This window comes from Balaenoptera acutorostrata, chromosome 2 (genome assembly GCF_949987535.1).
Source record: "Balaenoptera acutorostrata chromosome 2, mBalAcu1.1, whole genome shotgun sequence".
Taxonomy (NCBI): Eukaryota; Metazoa; Chordata; class Mammalia; order Artiodactyla; family Balaenopteridae; genus Balaenoptera; species Balaenoptera acutorostrata.
In genome coordinates this window covers 40388226-40406786 of record NC_080065.1, presented here as the reverse complement: position 1 = coordinate 40406786, position 18561 = coordinate 40388226, and the positions used below count along the sequence as shown (strand labels likewise).

The following is an 18561-nucleotide window of genomic DNA, read 5'->3' as shown; positions in this document are numbered from 1 at the left end:
TCTCACTAAAAATAGTTTGAACAAACCTTAATCCTCAACAAGATTAACAATTTTACCGACAATTGATTTTGAAACATATCAAACCTAGTTTTCCAATCTTTGGGATAGAACAAATGAAACTAGCAGAAATATACTAATGTTACTTCTAAGCTCTAAGGAACGTAGTTGCATATAATTCATCAGTTATATTATTAATCATCTGTGAAAACTTATTAAAGTCACTTTAACTCCTCTGTGCCAGTTTCCTATATGTGCAAAATACTGTTCATGTTTTGAAGGGGTTTGTGTAGGGTTTTCAAACTCTATATGATATTATTATAAAAAACTAAAAAGAAAAAATATAACAAAACATCTAAATATTCTCAAGCACTGAATTGTCTTTATATTACTTTTAAAACCATAGAAACCTGAGCAGGACCTGCAGGGCCTTCCAGGGTACAGAACCCCAATATCCCCTGCCTCTCGTTTCTAGAAAAGCTTTAGCCTCCAAGGCCTTCCCTGAGTTCCAAACAGCAAATTCAGTCAGAGAAATGAGACAATGCAGAAACAAAGGAAAATAGTCAAGCAAGACAAAATAACAGTTTGGCCATAAAACAAAGTCAAAAGACCTTTAGTTCCTCCTTGAGGGCTATAGATAATATTCTGAGCCATATCCTTCAGTTGTTTATTATAGATACTAAAATTCTCACCACGTAGAAAAAGTTAACTATATGCTGACCACAAGCATGTACACCCCAGCCAGGTTGGAACCAGAAGGTTGATTAATGTTGACTCCCAAAATACCACCTGGTTATCTCATTACCAACAAGTCAGAAGACTGTCCACAAGCTTATCAGGCACCCTGCTTCCCCCTTCCCTAGCGTAAAAGAAGCTAGAGTTCTACCCTGAATTAAAATAATTCTTTAGGATGTTAGTCTGCCATCTTGGCTCACTGGCTTTCCAAATAACAGTCGTTTTTCCTTGCGCCAACACCTTGTCTCTCAAATTACTGGCCTGTCATGCAGGGAGTGGTATGCAGCAAGTAGTATGAGCTTACACACACAATTAATACCAGGTATTGATGACTGCTCAATGAGTCTCATCAGTTAGTCACATATAAGTAAAATTATTTTTAATCAACATACTATATCTAAAATTAAATCCTTTAGTGATGTATTTTGAGCCAAATGAAAGGTCTAATCAGAGGTTAACATAAGAAATATTTGTCTCAAAATCAGTACATTTAATATTTGACAGAAGTCTCATTATCAAAATTCCTTTCATTGTTCCTTCAGTGAAATTTAAGTATTCCCAAAGTCTCGAATCAAATGTTCTTTCTTAGTTTACCAACAGCTGTGATTTGCCTTCTTTTGGTCCATTCAGTAGGAAGTGAACTATCTGAAGTAAAACATCATCATTAAAACCTTTCACATCATTATCTTCGATTGTTTCATAAAGAGGCTTACTTTGTGTCCCCCAACATATATTTTTACGAGGGTTATTTTGATCAGCTTGTGCAGTCAGCGCCAAAGTGTTTAACTGGTAGCAGAAAAAGGAGAAGTATTTTCCATCTGTGATCACACCCTGGGAGACAAAAGGTCGAGTAACGTCTGCTTCACTCCAGAATCCTGTAGAAGAAAGCTATGCTGAAACTTACATACAGAATATATTTTACCAAAACAAAACACATTAGAGGGTATAAAATACCTCCTAAAACCTATATATTTTACCTACCGAATTCCTAAAGATCTCAAAGTTTTCCCTATCTTCTCCATTCTAATCCTATATTCCATTTCTGCATCAAGAACTATTTCCTTCCTTCTACTATCCCCAAAGTTCATGATACACCTTTTCAACAACTTTGGACTTCATCAGCTTTCAACCTTAACTCACTTCATCTAAGAAGAGCAGCAAGCTCTATCTATGCAGATCTCTCCTACATCTGGTACTAACCACATGATTACTCACAACCTCAAATATGTTCAAATTTTCCTTATACCAGCAGCATCTAACACCCAATAACCATTACTGCCATTTACTTCACCAAATCTAACAAAAAAACGCCCTTCAGAAAAAAACTTGACTTTCTAAGAACTTAAACCATGTAGTTATTAGATGAATTCTGTCTTAATTTATAATTCAAAATTGATTTTATGAGTTGCTTTCATTTTGCCTAGTGTATTTTACGTCATCATAAGGTTCCAGGATATCTTAATACCTTTACTACTCAAGTTTTCTGGCTGCTTCTTGCTCCAGACTGACTGGCTTTAATACTTTTAAATCCAACTGCCAGGGCCAAGGAGTAACTTATGAATTTTGCCACACATATTTTATATCAGCTTTAATGAAGATAGCCAATAAACAGTATTGTTAAAATAAAGAATTATACTGTGAAAAGAAGTACTTTATCTTTTATGAATAAACAATGCCATTCTAGTATCTTCAAGAAAGTTTCCTTCTACTTTTTCTGATTCTGTCTACTCCTATTCCTACTTTATCCATTTATTTCTATTACAAAAACCTAAGTCAACAATTGTGGGGCTTCCCCTGTGGCTCAGTGGTTAAGAATCCGCCTGCCAATGCAGGGGACATGGGTTCGAGCCCTGGTCCGGGAGGATCCCGCATGCTACGGAACAGCTAGGTCCGTGCGCCACAACTACTGAAGCCCGCATTCCTAGAACTCCACAACAAGAGAAGCCACCACAATAAGAAGCCGGCACACTGCAACGAAGAGTAGCCCCCGCTCGACGCAACTAGAGAAAGCCCGCGCGCAGCAACGAAGACCCAATGCAGCCAAAAAACAAACAAAACAAATAAATAAATTTAAAAAAAAAACAAAACAATTGTGAGTGTAAGGTTAAAATATATATAAAGGAAAAAGGTGAGCCTGGCAGCAATTAAATCTGTATTAAAATTCCTCACGGATGCTTATATAGGAGTAATCTAGGTATGTATTGTATTGTAACAAAATCCAAATGCTTCACAATGGGCTGGCTCTGCAAGTCCTCCATGGCATGCCTCCAGCTTCCTCTCTCTCACTCCCTATCGCTTTCCATTCTCCCCCTCCCTTTCTTCATCAGCCTTCATGTTGTTCCTTCAACACTTCAAGCCCGTTCCTAGCTCAGAGTTACTTGCCATTCCTTTTGCCTAGAAGTGTCCGTCCCCCAGGTTTGTGCAAAGGCAGCTCCTCACCATTCAGGTCTCTGTTCAGATGTCATTTTTTTAGAGACCTCTCCTGAATTAACTCTGTTTAAATAGATTCTGCCCCACGCCTCATTTATACCTGCAACCTATGAATCATTCTACCCCTCATCTAGTATAGCTTCTCCAGAGTAACATCACTAGCTAAAAATACTACATGTTTATTATCTTTTACTCTCCTTACTATAACATGAGCTCCAGGAGAGCAGGATCTGTCTCTCTCACTCAACACTATATCTCCAAGGCCAACAACACCTGGTATGTAAAAACCATAAGCCAGGAACTGAATAAACAGTCTCCTAACTCACACCCTAGATATGGCCTTCAAAGAAGTTATACATCATAACTGTGACTTAATCTAAAATTTAATCCATGAAAGCATTTCATTTTCTAGTTTCAGAAAGCTGCTGTCATCTACAGAGCTGACTCAGTTAGGTGGTCTTTGAAATGCTTGAGAACATCATCAGAAAGAAATACACTCACACAAAAATGGTCAAAGTAAAAGATCAGAGTAACTACCAAAGTGCCACTTACCAACTACAAATGTAAAATATTTAATTATGGACTTTAAAACAACTGCATTTTTGTGCCAATGCAAAAGTTTTCAGAATGTGAAGATTCAGCCTACATTTTAACCCAAGGAAAACAATTTGATCTATTAAATTCTTAAAATGTCTTCCAATAACTATAATGCCATAAAACTAGTTTTACCTTGATACATAGCCTGTGCTCCGGTCCAAGCAAAAAGGCTTGCAATAGCATTAGCTCTAAAAACAACTTCTATCTGATTGGCACAGTTTTGTTTCAAGAGCCTTTCCCTTTTTAATTTGTCAGGTAGCAGATGAAACTGGGTATGTCCATAACAGTGTGGATCTGCTGTCTTTGTCCCTGAAGAGCAAAATAAAAACATTTCAGATGAAATACACAAGTAGAATATCTGGAGCACATGTCCTCAGTATTTGCTTCAAGGCTATCTGTCTCCTCTACTCATTATGTGATCAGCATTCAAAATACACAAATGGAAAGCTTGGTTTACTTATTTATTTTATTGATTATAATAAATTTCACCTGAAAGTACAATCTGCTAGCTATCATCAGCTCACTATGACATAGGATAAGTCAAAAGAATATATGTAAAATTTATTTTAAATTCCCTATTATTTCAGTTTTCTCAAACTCCTCAGTCATCGTTAGGAGTTTTGTCATTCTGCTGGTCATAATCACCAAAGGATACAAATGCTTCATAACTTTAAAAACTTCCTTTATAATGTTGACATTCTTGGTTTTAGTGGTTAAGTCTTTTCAACCAAAAGTTCCCCATAATTCACTGTCTAAGACCACAGCAACTGAGAACGTACTGATAAAACAGTTCTGGAGGACCAGCAGAAAGCTGCTTTCTTAAAAATCTTCCTCAGTCAGCTAGGAATTAATAAACAAAGAAAAAATAGCCAAAGTATAAGCTGCATGAGCACAGAGATCAGGCCTTATTAATTTTTATATTCCTGATGGTTATCAGTGTGTGGCACAAATGGGAGGCTTTTGTTAAAAAAAAGCCAATCACTACCTCAAATCCAGTTCTTACCTGTTTACTTTTGAAAAAACACAAATTACTTTTCTATATAAATAATAAATCAACAAAGCCTAATAAACATAACTATTTGTTAGAGTTAAATACTGTTAATTCAGTAGAAACAAGTAAAATTTTAAATGGCAAGCTGAAAGAATATTTTCTTTCCAATTTTCATGCATACTGCAACGTGAGATGAATTACATTGCTTATAGACTATCTGAACCTCTTGGTCATCAAGAACTAATTATGCAAATTTGCAGAGGACACTTTGAACTCATTTATTAAAAGAGGAAACTTACCAATAAATATGGTATTTTCATACTGCCGTTTGAATAATGGAAGTTTGTCTGGCTTACAATTCATAACAGGGACTTCTACAGGTACAGAATAATCCAGCGGCACAAACTTAAAGAAAAAGTCATAAGTGAATTCACAGCAACACTAGCATATGTTTTAGTCACATTCTTAATAGATTTAAAAATCTTAAAAATGAGATGATTTTACAAAATGATTTAACACTACCATCTAGTGATGGGTCAAATCCAGCCAGCCACCTGTTTTTCCAAATAAAGTTTTATTGGAACACAGTCATGCAAATTCATTTACCTATGGTACACAGCTGCTGTTACATGATAAGAACTGAGAATGCAACAGAGACTTATGGCCCCCAGAGCCTAAAATATTTATTATCCGGACCTCTGCAGAAGAAATGTGCCAACCTCTGACATGGACACACAGATGACACTCAAAACACACTTGTTTTCTCCAAAAGAAGTGTATACACGTTAGATGACCAGCTTATAGCTGTAAAAATGCCTTGATTTATAATTAGGTAGGGTAGTTTACCGTAAATTACAATTATAAACTATTATCAGTATTTTCATATTAAAAAAAAGATTTGGGGCTTCCCTGGTGGCGCAGTGGTTGAGAATCCGCCTGCCAATGCAGGGGACACGGGTTCGAGCCCTGGTCTGGGAAGATCCCACATGCTGCGGAGCAACTGGGCCCGTGAGCCACAACTGCTGAGCCTGCGCGTCTGGAGCCTGTGCTCCGCAACAAGAGAGGCCGCGACAGTGAGGGGCCAGCGCACCGCGATGAAGAGTGGCCCCCGCTTGCCGCAACTGGAGAAAGCCCTCGCACAGAAACGAAGACCCAACACAGCCAAAAAAATAAATAAATAAATAATAATTAAAAGTGCTAATAATTAAAAAAAAAAAAAAGACTAAAAAAAAGATTTGTATGGTCCTAAAAACTGAGGACTTAACCCACTTAAAACGATTATTTGACCTCTGCAAAATATATATACTATAGCAAGTTAAAAAGCTGAAAAAGAATTTCAGCTGAGATATATTCCAAATACACTTGAAAGAAAAGGGTTCTATCCAAAACTTTTTATCCTACGTAGCCCATTACCTAGCCTGCTATGACACTTCCTCCTCAACTGTCAACAGAAACATATGCAATAAATCCTTACCTCGGGCAGTTGTTTGGATATTCGAATCTGGTTGTGTGGTTTATCATTTATTTGGTATCTCAAAGCATCAACTCGACCTTTCCGATGACCACGAGGAATAATTTCTTCACCACGCAACCAGTAAAAGTGAACTGGGCGTTTACAATCTATCAAAAGATATTCAAAAAAATTTTACCTGATAATTTAGATGAATTTAGTTATTGTAAGAACACCAAACTCAGCAATACAGAACTCAAGAACGACTGTGCTGACTGAAAATACATCAAAAATTACTCTTTGATGTAAGATATAGAGTCTGGATTATGTAATAACTTAACTTAAACAATCACAACTTTAATATAACGCTCAAACCTTTATTGTCTACTTGTGCCACACTACACTAAGCATTGTAACCAAAGAGGTTTCTCAGTTAAGAATAAACATAAAATAAGACCAACAGCAGCATCACTCACCAGAAATAAAAAGTTTACTAAGAGTCACAGCTGTCTTACGAATTACTAATTCAATCTTCACAATAACTCTCAAAGGTACGTATAGTGGTTATCTCCATTATATAGACGAGGAACCTGGGTTTTGACGAGATTGTCAACTTTCCCAGGCCATCAATCATGAGCAAAGTCTGTGACGCTTCTCTCAAGACCACTTCATTCCCAAATGGGAGGGAAGAAACAAGAACACTACAAGACTCCGTTGAGCACACACCTATAGTCACAGTAACGTTAATTCCATAGATATTTATTAAGATACCTACCGGGTGGCAGATATAAAATGATGAACACGTCAGAAACACTCATTTTTAAAACTGCCTATCCATTCATTATTTTTCATGCCTGCATGTAACAGTAAAACAGAAGTTGCTGATTGTTTCCTGGGAACCCAGAATGGCTGGGTTTGAAGCCCGTCCTCCAAATCTACCAGCTGTAGGCTCTTTAACTAGATACATTTTACGTTTCTGTGCCTTGGATGGATCTGTTTGTTTTTTTCATTTATAAAACAACGCTGCCTACTGTAAAGTTACTGTGAGGATTAAATTTGGCACATATAAAATTCAGAGCAGGGCCAGGCACATAGAGAGTACCGAATATACGTTAGGTATTTTAATCAATATCGCCTTTAATCTTAACAGTTCTATCTATGACCAAGTAGCACTATTATCGTATTCTCATCTTGAAAATGAGAAAAACTAGGCCAAAATCGGTTTATAAACTAACATAAGGTCAGTAACTTTTTGATGGAAGAGCTAAAAGGCAACCCCAGGCCTGTCCCGCTCTCCAGGAGCCCCTTCTCTTTAACCAACACTTGTCTGGACCTTCACAAAGCAGAGTCCTGGAGGCCTTAGGCTACTTAACCTAGGGTTGTACAGTGAGTAGGTGGCAGCACAGGCACGAGAACCCAGTCTCCGGACGCTGTGGCCAGCCAGGAGCGAAAGAACTAGGAAAAAAACCTGACCAAGCAGAAAGAAAGGAAGAGGGGGCAAATCTGGCGCAGAGAGGTCCCCTACCATCCCCACCTCCCCCGCCCGCAATGGCGGGCCCGAGGCTCACCGAGGGCGGCGGCAGCCAGGGCTGGATTGCGAGCGCTGAGCAGGCCCGTGAGGGAGGCAACCAGCTGGTCCAAGAAAGGCGAAGCGATGGCCTCACGTTCCAGGTAGAGCGGCACACGCTTCTTGCGCCGCAGAAAGAAGTGCTCCTGCAGGAGGCAGTCACAGGCGGCGGCGCGCAGGGCCGCTACGTCCAGAGCCGGCGCGGGCTCGGTATCGGGCTTGGCAGGCGGCGGCGGCGGCAGGCCCGACAGGAACACGGTCTTGGTAAAGCTCTGGTACCAGCGGTCGGCGTTCAGGGCGAAGGTCTGCGGGTAAACTATGTACTTCATGAACTGCATCTTAGTGAGGATCCGCAGCTTCTCGTCCACCGACTTGGCCGCGTGCACCGTGGCCTGCCATCGCTCCACTCGCCGCTGCCGTGCCGCCTTGCTGTCGGCAGTCAGAGAGGCTACGAGCGGCGGGTAGCGCGCGACTGGGGCCGCCGCGACATCTGGGCCGGTCACTTCGGGAGCCGTGACGGCGGCCCCGGCCGCGGTGTGCAGTGACAGCCCTGGAACACGGAGCACAAGCCTCCAGCACCTGGCCGCCGCCATGTTTGCTGGGGTTCCCGACCCAGAGGTCAACTTCAGCAATTGTCCCCGCCTTCTTGCAGTAAGAACCAATCGGAAAGCCGAATCTGAGCCAGGCTTGGGGAGGACGATTCTCAGTGGGCTTGAGAAGCCTTACGTCATTATTTCTTATCCAATCAGATAGCTTCTGCAACTTAGTTTATCGTGAACCGAAGAGTTTGTTGCTGAAAGGAAGAACTCGTGCGCCAATAGGTTTTCCGCGGATGTGGCGGGGAGGAGTGAAACTTTTAAATAGGAGATGCTGCCTGTTTAGGACCAGGGCAAACTTTTTGCCAGAAACCCTTTAGGAGTACTCTGCACCGAAACCTCTGGCCCTTGGCTAAATTTACTGGTTTCATTTATGGATATCACATCACTTTTCTATTTTAGTTCTTGGGGTCGAGTCCTGTTATTGAAAATACTGTTCTAACATGTTTTTTGATACATGCTTATTTTTTAAATGATGCAAGCATCACTCATAGATGACTAGTGCTAATTTTGGGGGAAATAATTACATATATATCTCTATGCCAGTTGATACATAATTTGTTTAATGATAACAATTTACAAAAAGAGGATTATACTTTTACTTGGATCTAATTTAAAAAGGGAAATAAATTAAAAACTACCAAAGAATTGTATTTAAATTTTGCTTTGTGTTAAAACCAATTATTATTTTTAACATGAATTGGTTCCTACTAATCTGTGAGCTGCTCGAGGTAGGGACTGTTTTATTTTTGATCCTCAGTGGCCAATCAGCCTTGCATAGTGGGTACTTACCAAATAGCTGCTGAAAAAACTCATCTAAATCACTAAAAATATAAGCTCATTTCAGGTGATCTCATTTATTGACTCTCATTCCTATTATAATCAGGAACTGGAATATTATTTGGATTTATTGCAATAGTTCTTGAGGGTATTGAAAACCAAACATTTTGTTGGTAAAAGGAAGTTATAGCTTAAGTATTCCTTTAAGCTATAATGGATGATACAATCTAACTATAAAGTTGCAAGTATATTAAACTGACATTTAGAAATAGATGCCCCAAATGCATTATTTTTTTCATTAAGTCATTAATTTTTGAGCAAAGGCTCAAAGGAAGTGAGGAGTGAATCATGACAGTACTGAGAAAAGAGGATTCTGGCAGCAGGAACAGCTGGTGCAGAGGTCCTGAAATGGGAACACGCCTGGTGGGTTCAAGCACAAGCGAGGAGGCCAGTGTGGTTGAAGGAAGGGATGGATGCGGAGAGTAGTAGGAAATGAGATTAGGAAGGAAAAAAAAGCCAGAATTTATAGGTTCCTAAAGGAAATTTCTAGGATTTTTAGGACTCTTAACTAATATTCATAAGAGTAAGAAGCCAATGGAGGGTTCCACACAGAGGGATGGCATGGTGTAACTTAGCTTTTAAAAGAATTACTCTATGTATTAGGCAGTTTAGGCTTACTAATACCATAGACTGGGTGGCTTTAACAACAGAAATTTATTTTCTCTTAGTTCTAAAGGCTGGAAGCCCAAGATGAGGGTGCCAGCGTGGTTGGGTTCTGGTGAGGGCTCTCTTCCTGGCCTGAAGTCGGCTCCCTACTTGCTGTGTCCTCACGTGGTGGAGACTGAGTTCTCCCCTGTTGCTTATTATAAGGAGAGAGGCCTATCAGATTCGTGCCCTAACCTTATGACCGTATTTACATAACGTTAACTACTTCTATAAAGGCTCTGTCTCTGACTGTCTCAAACGCTGTGTCTACAGTCACATTGGAGGTTAGAGCTTAAACATATGAATTTTAGAGAGACACAGTTCAGTCCATAACACTCTGGCTGATTTGGAAATAGATTGTGGAGAGTCAAATTTGGAAGTAGAGAAACCAATTAGAAGACAATTTGCTGTATTTCAGGCAAAAGCTCGTTGTGGCTTCCAGAGACAATAGCAGTGAAGATGGTGAGAGTAATCATAGATCCTGAATTGAATGTAGGCATGAGAAAGTATCCAAGATTTTGGGCCTGAGCCGTGGAATGAGAGGAGAAGGCCAATGGGCAAGAAATGCATTTTTCCTTTAATCTGTCATCTTTTTTTGGAAGGGGAGAGGGCAGCAGGAGAGTGGGTTAAGATTTGGGAAAGGAAATAGGAGAATCTGTGAAACATGTATTTATCTATTATATATGTTTATTTAGTTGACATTCTCCTAGAAGAAATGGATATTAAGATCTTCCCTATTAAGGTTGCCACTGATCTTAGATTTAAAGTATTAGAGTTAAAAGCCATGACATTCTCCAATGGCCTTTTGAAACCTCTCTACTTGATTCATTCAACAAATATTTATCAAGTGACTACTACATAGAAGCACCTTTCTAGGTACATAGTATACAACAGTGAAATAAAGGCCTTCATAGAGCTTACAAGTTAGTACGTGAAATCTAACCAAATTTGTCAAATATACGTGTTCTATGCTGGATGGTGATAGGAGCCAAGAAGAAAAATAAAGCTAGGAAGAAGACTTTTTTGGGTTTAGGGGTTGTGTAGAGTGATTTCAATAGGCTGAGCAGAGAAGACCTCCGTGAGAAAGTGACACTTGAATAACATCTGAAGGAGATGAAAGATAGAGCCAGGTGGATATCTGGGGGAAAAACGTTCCAACCAGGGCAAAGGTCACAATGTATCTGGAAAGTGGGAGGAACAGCAAGGAGGCCAGTGGGCTAAAGTGGAATAGGACATTACCCTTTTGCCAGCAATAGTCAATATCCAGTTCAGAAACAGGTTCTGATGAGTTAGGCAATATTTATACTCACTTTTTGTTTTCCTGTTGGGAACCTATCTCACTGTCTCCTGGCTGGGCATGAGTTCTGTTGATGTTTGGATGAGACCATAACCTCCCCGCTGATTGAGATCCTTATCAGAGCTTATATCTCAAACTGAAGGTATGGGAAGGAAATGGAGACTGGATAGTTCCTATTTACAGATGTGGATGAGAGTAACAGCTAGTCCTTTTGAGTTATTTCCTTCACATGTATTTCTTACTGAAGGCATATTTCTTATCTGGTTGCATATATAACACATTTACATAAAACAGAGAACATAGTATACAGTATTACTTGGGTAGAGAGTCTGTGTGTGTGTGTGTATGTGTAGGATTTTTGATGGTTGGTTTAGAATCAACAGGAAGAAAGCTAAGTGTCTGCATCATATGCCAGGTACTATATTAAGTATTTTATATGTGTCAGTGCCCATAATCTCACAATCACCCTCCAAAGGGAATATTATCCTCCCTCTGGGTTTTTTTTGCAAAGTCACAGAACTCTTTCTCATCAACAGATGAAGAACAATTAAAACAATTTTGAAAAAAAAAGAATGAAGGGGGAGGACCAGTCTATTTGATTTCAAGACTTAATATTTAGCTATAGTAATCAGTGGAGGAAAGATAGACTCTTCAACAAACAGTGCTAGAACAATTGAACATCCATAAGCCAAAAATAAAAACAAAGAGAACTTCGACCTATTTCTTAGATCTTTTGGAAAAATTAACTCAAAGTGGACCACAGACTTAAATGTAAACATAAAATTATTAGAAAAAAAAAAAAAAAAAGAGGAAAAAATCCTCAGGTTCCAGAGCTAGGCAAAGAGTTTTTAGTGTTGACACCAAAAGCATGATCCATAAAAGGAAAAATTGATAAACTGGGCATCATCAAAATAAACCTTTTGCTCTGCAAAACATACTCTTAAAAGGATGAAAAAGCTACACAGTGAGAGAAAATAACTGCAAACCGTATATCTGACAACCAGTATCTAGAACACATAAAAAGGAACTCTCAAAACTCAACAGTAAACAAAACAATCCAATTAGAAGATAGGTTTTTAAAATATGACTATCAAAGAGAATATACAGATGGCAAATAAGCACATGAGACGATGTTCAAGATCATTAACCATAATGGAAATGCAAATTAAAATCAAAATGAGATTTTATTATACTCTTATCAGAATGGCTAAAATAAAATAACAACAAACACTGATGAGGCTTAGGAGAAATTAGATCACCCAGTGCTTTGCTGGGTGAATGTAAAATGGCACAGCTACTCTAGAAAACAATTCGTCATTTTCGTCAAAAAAATTAACCATACAGCTATCACATGACCCACACTCTTAGGGCTTCTATCCCAGAAAAAGGAAAATTTATTTTCAAGCAAAAACCTATACATAATTATAACCTTATTCATTAGAGCCCCACATTAAAACAAACAAAAAACCAAAACAAAACCCAGGTGTCCTTCAATGGGTGAATGTTTAATCAATCTATGATACATCGATACCATGGAATACTCTCGGCAATAAAAAGGAAAGACCTACTGATACATGTAATACCTGGATGAATCTCCAGAAAATTAGATTGAGTGAAAAAAGCCAACCCTTCCAGAGGAAGCTCGGCGGCCATGGCCGCTGTACGCAGGCCAGGCGCCTGCTGCTGACGGGCTTTCCCCTAAAGCTGGCAAAGGTGGAGCCGCCGTCCAAGCTGCCGCAGCATCCTGACCCGCGGCGTGACACGTTCCAGCAGCGAGGGACACAGCTGCCATCAGATCTCATTATGCATCAGAAAAATGAAAAAACAGACGAAAATTCTATGGAGGAAAGGAATCCACTTAGCCTTTTCTTAGAAATGGAATACTGGGTTTGGAGGCTTTAAGAAGTTCTAGTTTCATCAACAGTTGTGCATTCTGAAAGCCAAGTTGGGAAGGCCAGTTACTTGGAGCAGGCATTTGAGGCATTTCCAACGCAGAAAGAAGGCCCTTCAAATCCAGAAAATGTGGATCCAGGGTGAACCCCTTTTTGCTAAGACAAAGTCCGATATGGCTGTTCAGAATCTTAGTACTTTGTCCTCTAAAGTGAAAAGAAAGGACACTAAACACTTCATTTCCTCCTCAAGTACCTTCCTGAAACTCCAAGCAGAGAAGTTGCTATCATCAGCAAAGAACTCTGATCATGAATACTCTGGAGAGAAAAGTCTCATGAAGGCAGCTGCGGACGTACCAGCAAATAGTGTTTTAAGTCAGGCCAGTGGTCACAGACCTAGGACAGAACCACAGGCTTCTGATCCTCCTATGAAGTTCAATGGGAAGAGCCAGAGTCCAGGTGAGAGTGGCACAATCGTGGTCACCTTGAGCTACCATAAGAGAAAGCGCTTTTGTTATGGCTGCTACCAAGGGCTGGAGCACCACAGGAATGGGGGACCCCTGATTCCAAAAAAGTTCCAACTTAATCAACAGAGAAGAATAAAAGTTTCTCCTCATATGATGTATGAGAAATTATCCATGACTAGATTTCAGTACAGGATTCTCAGATTCCAGCACTTCAGAACAAAAAGCAAAGTTTGCAAGCTAAAAAAAGCCCAGCAAAGCTGGGCGCAGGTCACTGGGGACCATCAAGAGACCCTTAGGAAGAACGGTGCGGGTGGCAGTTGCAGCCCATTCCCTTCTGCAGAACCTGACGACCCTTCTTGCCGGCATTAACCATACCTTCCAGATATGGAGAGCAATGCTGTGGAGAAGGGAAAGAACTCTCATGTGCCTCATGGCCACACTAAAGGAAGCCCTCTCTTGGGCAAGGAGCTTAGTTTAGATGAAGCATTCCCTGACCAACAGAATGGCAGTGCCACATGCACCTGGGACCAGTCACCCTGTTCCTCTCCTAAGTGGGAGTGTACAGAGCTGATTCATGACATCCCCTTACCAGAACATCATTCTAGTAACATGTTTATCTTGGAAACTGAGAGAGAAGTTATGGCTCTGGGTCAGGAAAATCGGATAAGTACTGTCAGTGATGACAGAGTAAAACTGTCAGTGTCAGGGGCAGATCAATCTGTGAGTAGTGTAGATGGGGGTTGAGAAACTTTAATGTAAATAGTCTACATTTAGAGTTAGATACAAGAAAAAAAAGGAAGATAAATGTTCTTGTCCTACAGGTCCAACATACAACAATTTATATGCATCTATGGAAGTATGTTCTTTGTCTTCCCTAAACCATTCTCTTTGCTGATTTGTTGTTTGTTTGTTTGTTTTGGTATCATAAAGAATTTCATGAATTTACTTATGTGTTTTTTGTTTGTTTATTTGTTTTAACATCTTTATTGGAGTATAATTGCTTTACAATGGTGTGTTAGTTTCTGCTTCATAACAAAGTTAATCAGCTATACATATACATATATCCCCATATCCCCTCCCTCTTGCGTCTCCCTCCTTCCCACCCTCCCTATCCCACCCCTCTAGGTGGTCACAAAGCACCGAGCTGATCTCCCCGTGCTATGCGGCTGCTTCCCACTAGCTATTGGTTTTACATGTGGTAGTGTATATATGTCCATGCCACTGTCTCACTCTTTGCTGATTTGAAAGATATCATTTGAGATCCAGGCCCAGCTCTGCCACTTTCACTTTCCTTATTTAGGAGACTAGATTAATAAAACCCACTTTACAAGTTTGCTATGGGGATTTAATGAGGTGGCATATGTAAAATGATGCAAAACAACATTTGCCAAGTACCAAACACTCTATAGGTGCCAATGTTTTTAATTCCCTCAGCAACATACTTTAAATCAGAGCACTGATTTTCCTGAGGTAAGGGATTTGCTCAAGCTCATTAAGGGTCAGAACCAGCATTAAACCATGATCTCTGACCATGAAGCCCATGCTTGTAAAGAGTGGTTTTGTAAACTAGAACGATGAGATCCAGGAATTCTTAAAAGGTAGGAAGTCAACTTTCTAAGATTGTATGCACAATTCAGAAATAATAGGAAATTGGGATAATATGAAATTCACCTCTATCTACTTAGCACAAAATATTTCAGAATCTTGTGCATTATTTTGACTAGTCCATGACTTTTCCTGTCTCACAAATAAGCAATGTGAGGGAAACTGAAATATTTCTCTTGGCCTCAAAAATCTTATCAGAGATACAGTAGTCATAGGACAGCATAGCAGAGCTTTAAGTTTGCTAAACTACAGAACAGGAGGTCACAGTGGACTTCTCAGGAATAATGAGTCAACAACCTAAGTCAACTCAAAATGACATAGATCGTGGGGAGAATGGAGAAAGTTGACTGCCATGTCAGCAAATAATCATGTATCTAATTCTGCTTCCAAGAAATAAGAGCACTTTAACTTCCATGATCAGGATAGGGTCCCCCACTGTGGGCGAACAATTCTGAGGCATCAGTGTCCTAAAACCTATATAACAACAGCAACAATAAAATATGGTCATGGCAAAGAAATTCATTAAATGAAAAATAGTAATTAGGATCAACTTCTACAGTCCGTATCAATAGCATAATGTTCCAAAAATTTTCCCACAGAATTTAAGGTTAATACGTCTATAGAAAAAACCCACAAAAAATGTTCACTTTGGTGCACCGTCAAAGTCTGTAGGAATAAGGTGGAGTGTTTTTCTTATTGACTAATATTTCATGATTATAACACGGCACTGAGCTTCCATGTTATAATGATTTGCTGTAAACGATTGAGTGGATAAATACTCTGCAAAGTAGACTTCTAAGAACTTGAAAACTGTAAGTTTGTATTTATCATTGTTGCTGTTTGTGGTCAAGCAGTACACAAAGGTATAATACGTGTTTTGAAAAAGTATATATGTTGATCATATTCGTGATTGGAAATTTCAACCACATACAAAAAATTATAAAATGAAAACTCTTCTATGATTTTCACTCCCTAAGATAAGTTTGATTAAAAAGTAGATAGCATTTCAGATTTCAAAGAAACTGCTAATTCAGGATTCTTGAACTTCTTGGTTAGCTCCTTTTATTGGTATTTCTATTGATCAGACCTTGCTACTTCTCAGCATGGTTTTTTTAATTCTTTTTAAAAAATTTTTATTAGAGTATAGTTGATTTCAGCATGTTTACACAATTTGTAATTGATGTTTTCAAAGATAAATCAGAGCCACTGCAAAATTCCAGTGACCCTTTTAAAATCAAATTTTTCTTAAAAAATAAATGTCTAAGGTCAATAATTCAGAGACCAAAGGATGGGCAGTGAAAAACTCTCCTCCTTCTTCACTCTTAGTTCCTCCTTTTCCTTCTCCAGAGGCAATTACTGTTACCAGTCTCTGGTATATCCTTTTAAAGAACTCTATTCCTGCATAAGAATTTCATCATATACATACACACTCAAAGGGTCAGATGTTATTTGTTCTTGTCACTGACTGCTTATTCAAATCCACTCTGAAGAGCTATTTCCTTCTTGCATCTTGGAGAAAATGTAGGTCAAGATCTATTATTTTTCTAGTTGATCTCAGACAAATCCTCCAGTTCCTTCTAGTCTCAAAAATGTCTTAACCCTGTAACTCCATGTTCAGCTCAATGCAATAAGAAACAGAAACAATGCTGTCAACTTCGTTTCAAGTTCTATCCTCTCTCTCCACCCTTAACTCAAGCTGCCTTAGCCTGGCTGGCGGAAGCCTGGGTGGGCTTCCTCTGCTTCCCTACGTCAGCTTCTCCCCCGCTCACTAGGCTGCTCCTGGCAACTCCACGTTTTAAGTTGTGACTCAGACACCACTGTAACCCCCAAACTCCAAGAAACCAGTACTAAGCTCCTCCAGGGTGTCTGATGGTCTTTCTAGGTAGGCTTGAGATAAAGGAAAGTCGCTCCTCCTGCCCTGTCAATGATGACGTTGGGGTGGGAGAGACTCTCAGTATGTTCTCAGTCTCTCCTGACCTTTGGATTGGGGGAGGGTCAAGAAGTACAAAACCGTGTTTTATAAACTCCTTTGCAATTGCTGCATACTTAGCCTGGCACTTACTTGGAAACATGGAACTACTTGGCACCTAGTGTTTTAGGGCTTCAGCTGAAAACAAGACAGAGATAGTGTGTGTGTATGTCTATATACAGAAATAGAGAGAGAAGTCTACCTTCTTTTTCTAAATCATTTTAGATGTATCATCAAGGAATCAAATATTCTCATTATAATTTTTAATTGAGTTATTTTTCTACATTCTAATATGAGTATTGGTCACCCACTAGAATGTATGTCATTTTAGAAGAATAAAAACATTTGATTAATCAAATCACCCATTTTTGCCATATTAAGAATGTCCCTGGAGAGGGCAATCTTTCCTAAATAAAAGGCAAGCTTCACAAGGAGAGGATCTCCACCCCCCTTTTTTTTTCTTCCTGGACCACAGATGCAAGAAGCCATAAACCAGGGGGGACAAAAGCCCATTTTGAAGAGTGAGGAAACAGAAAGATAGGTGTGGCTGGGACCTTCTTATCTTCTTGAAGCCATGCATTAGTCCAGATGCTTGTCTCCAGACTTATTGTTATGTGAGGAAAAGAACCAACAATACAGGTTCATTGCTCTGCCATAGATAGATTTATCTCCCACTCATGGCTTCAGAGCAGCAGACCCAATTATTGTCTCCCACAATGCTCATAAAGCTATAAATATTTTCTATAGATGCTTATATGAGAGACAAATACTTACAAGACACTTATTTTTTCACTTTGGGTAGGATAAGTTTTAAAGAAAAACAGAATTAATCTCATACATAAGAAGAGTCCTCTAGGTCAATAGATAAAAATTTAACACTTTTTTCTATAGCTGCTTTATAATCCTTAGTATGCATCTGCTATAATTTATTTAGACAGTCTTGTAGATGGGCATTCAGGTTAATTCAATATTTTAAAATCTCCTTTCTTTTTTACATTACAGGCAATTATATAATAAATATGTTCAAGTACTACTGCTTTTATTTTCCTAGGCTAGACTCTGAAGAGTGGAGTTTCCGTGACACAAGTTATATGCCCTTTTGATTTTTAGACATATTACCAACAATTTACACTTCTACCACAGTGAAGTGCACATTTTCTCCCATTCTCACCAACACTGCCTTTTTAAAAAGTAATTTTGGCCAAGCTTAATAGATTATATAATTGCTTTAACTTTTATTTATCAGATGTTAAAAGGTAAACCAAGGCACATTAAAATTTACAGGAGTTCATTTCAGCAAACATTGGTTCTAATTGGCAGCACCAAACTGAAAGTGTTTAGGAGTGCTCTGCTGACTGAAGCCAAGGGAAAGACTTTTCCAGAGAAGATCAGAGGCAAAGCAAAGAAATTATCTGATTGGCTACAGCTTAGGCGGTTGCCTTATTTGGAGAAGGCTGGTTGGCTCTTTGTGATTAGCTGTTCTTCA

The 18561-nt window shown here is 39.1% G+C and overlaps 1 protein-coding gene and 1 pseudogene across 10 annotated transcripts in view; one reads left to right on the top strand and one right to left on the bottom strand.

The window, feature by feature from the left end:
- The window catches only part of MRPS30 (mitochondrial ribosomal protein S30), a 135598-nt gene extending 127193 nt beyond the window's left edge, over nt 1–8405 (bottom strand). For 7 of the 10 annotated variants that reach the window (XR_452280.3, XR_009007076.1, XM_007195559.3 and 4 more), the window contains exons 1-5: nt 7769–8404; nt 6225–6370; nt 5050–5155; nt 3892–4068; nt 1446–1607 (exon numbers count right to left, since the gene is read on the bottom strand). Coding sequence is in view for 8 of the 10 variants with exons in the window: in XM_007195559.3 (XP_007195621.2) it covers nt 1446–1607; nt 3892–4068; nt 5050–5155; nt 6225–6370; nt 7769–8360 (1183 nt within the window). In the remaining 2 variants the exon portion in view is untranslated. Of the gene's footprint in view, nt 1–1094; nt 1608–3891; nt 4069–5049; nt 5156–6224; nt 6371–7768 lie in introns of those variants that run through there. The other 3 variants (XM_007195567.3, XM_007195563.3, XM_007195564.3) reach the window with 3 other exon arrangements.
- Nucleotides 8406–12961: 4556 nt separating this feature from the next.
- On the top strand, nt 12962–14245 carry LOC103012768 (sentrin-specific protease 5-like; annotated as a pseudogene).
- The last annotated feature ends 4316 nt before the right edge of the window (nt 14246–18561 follow it).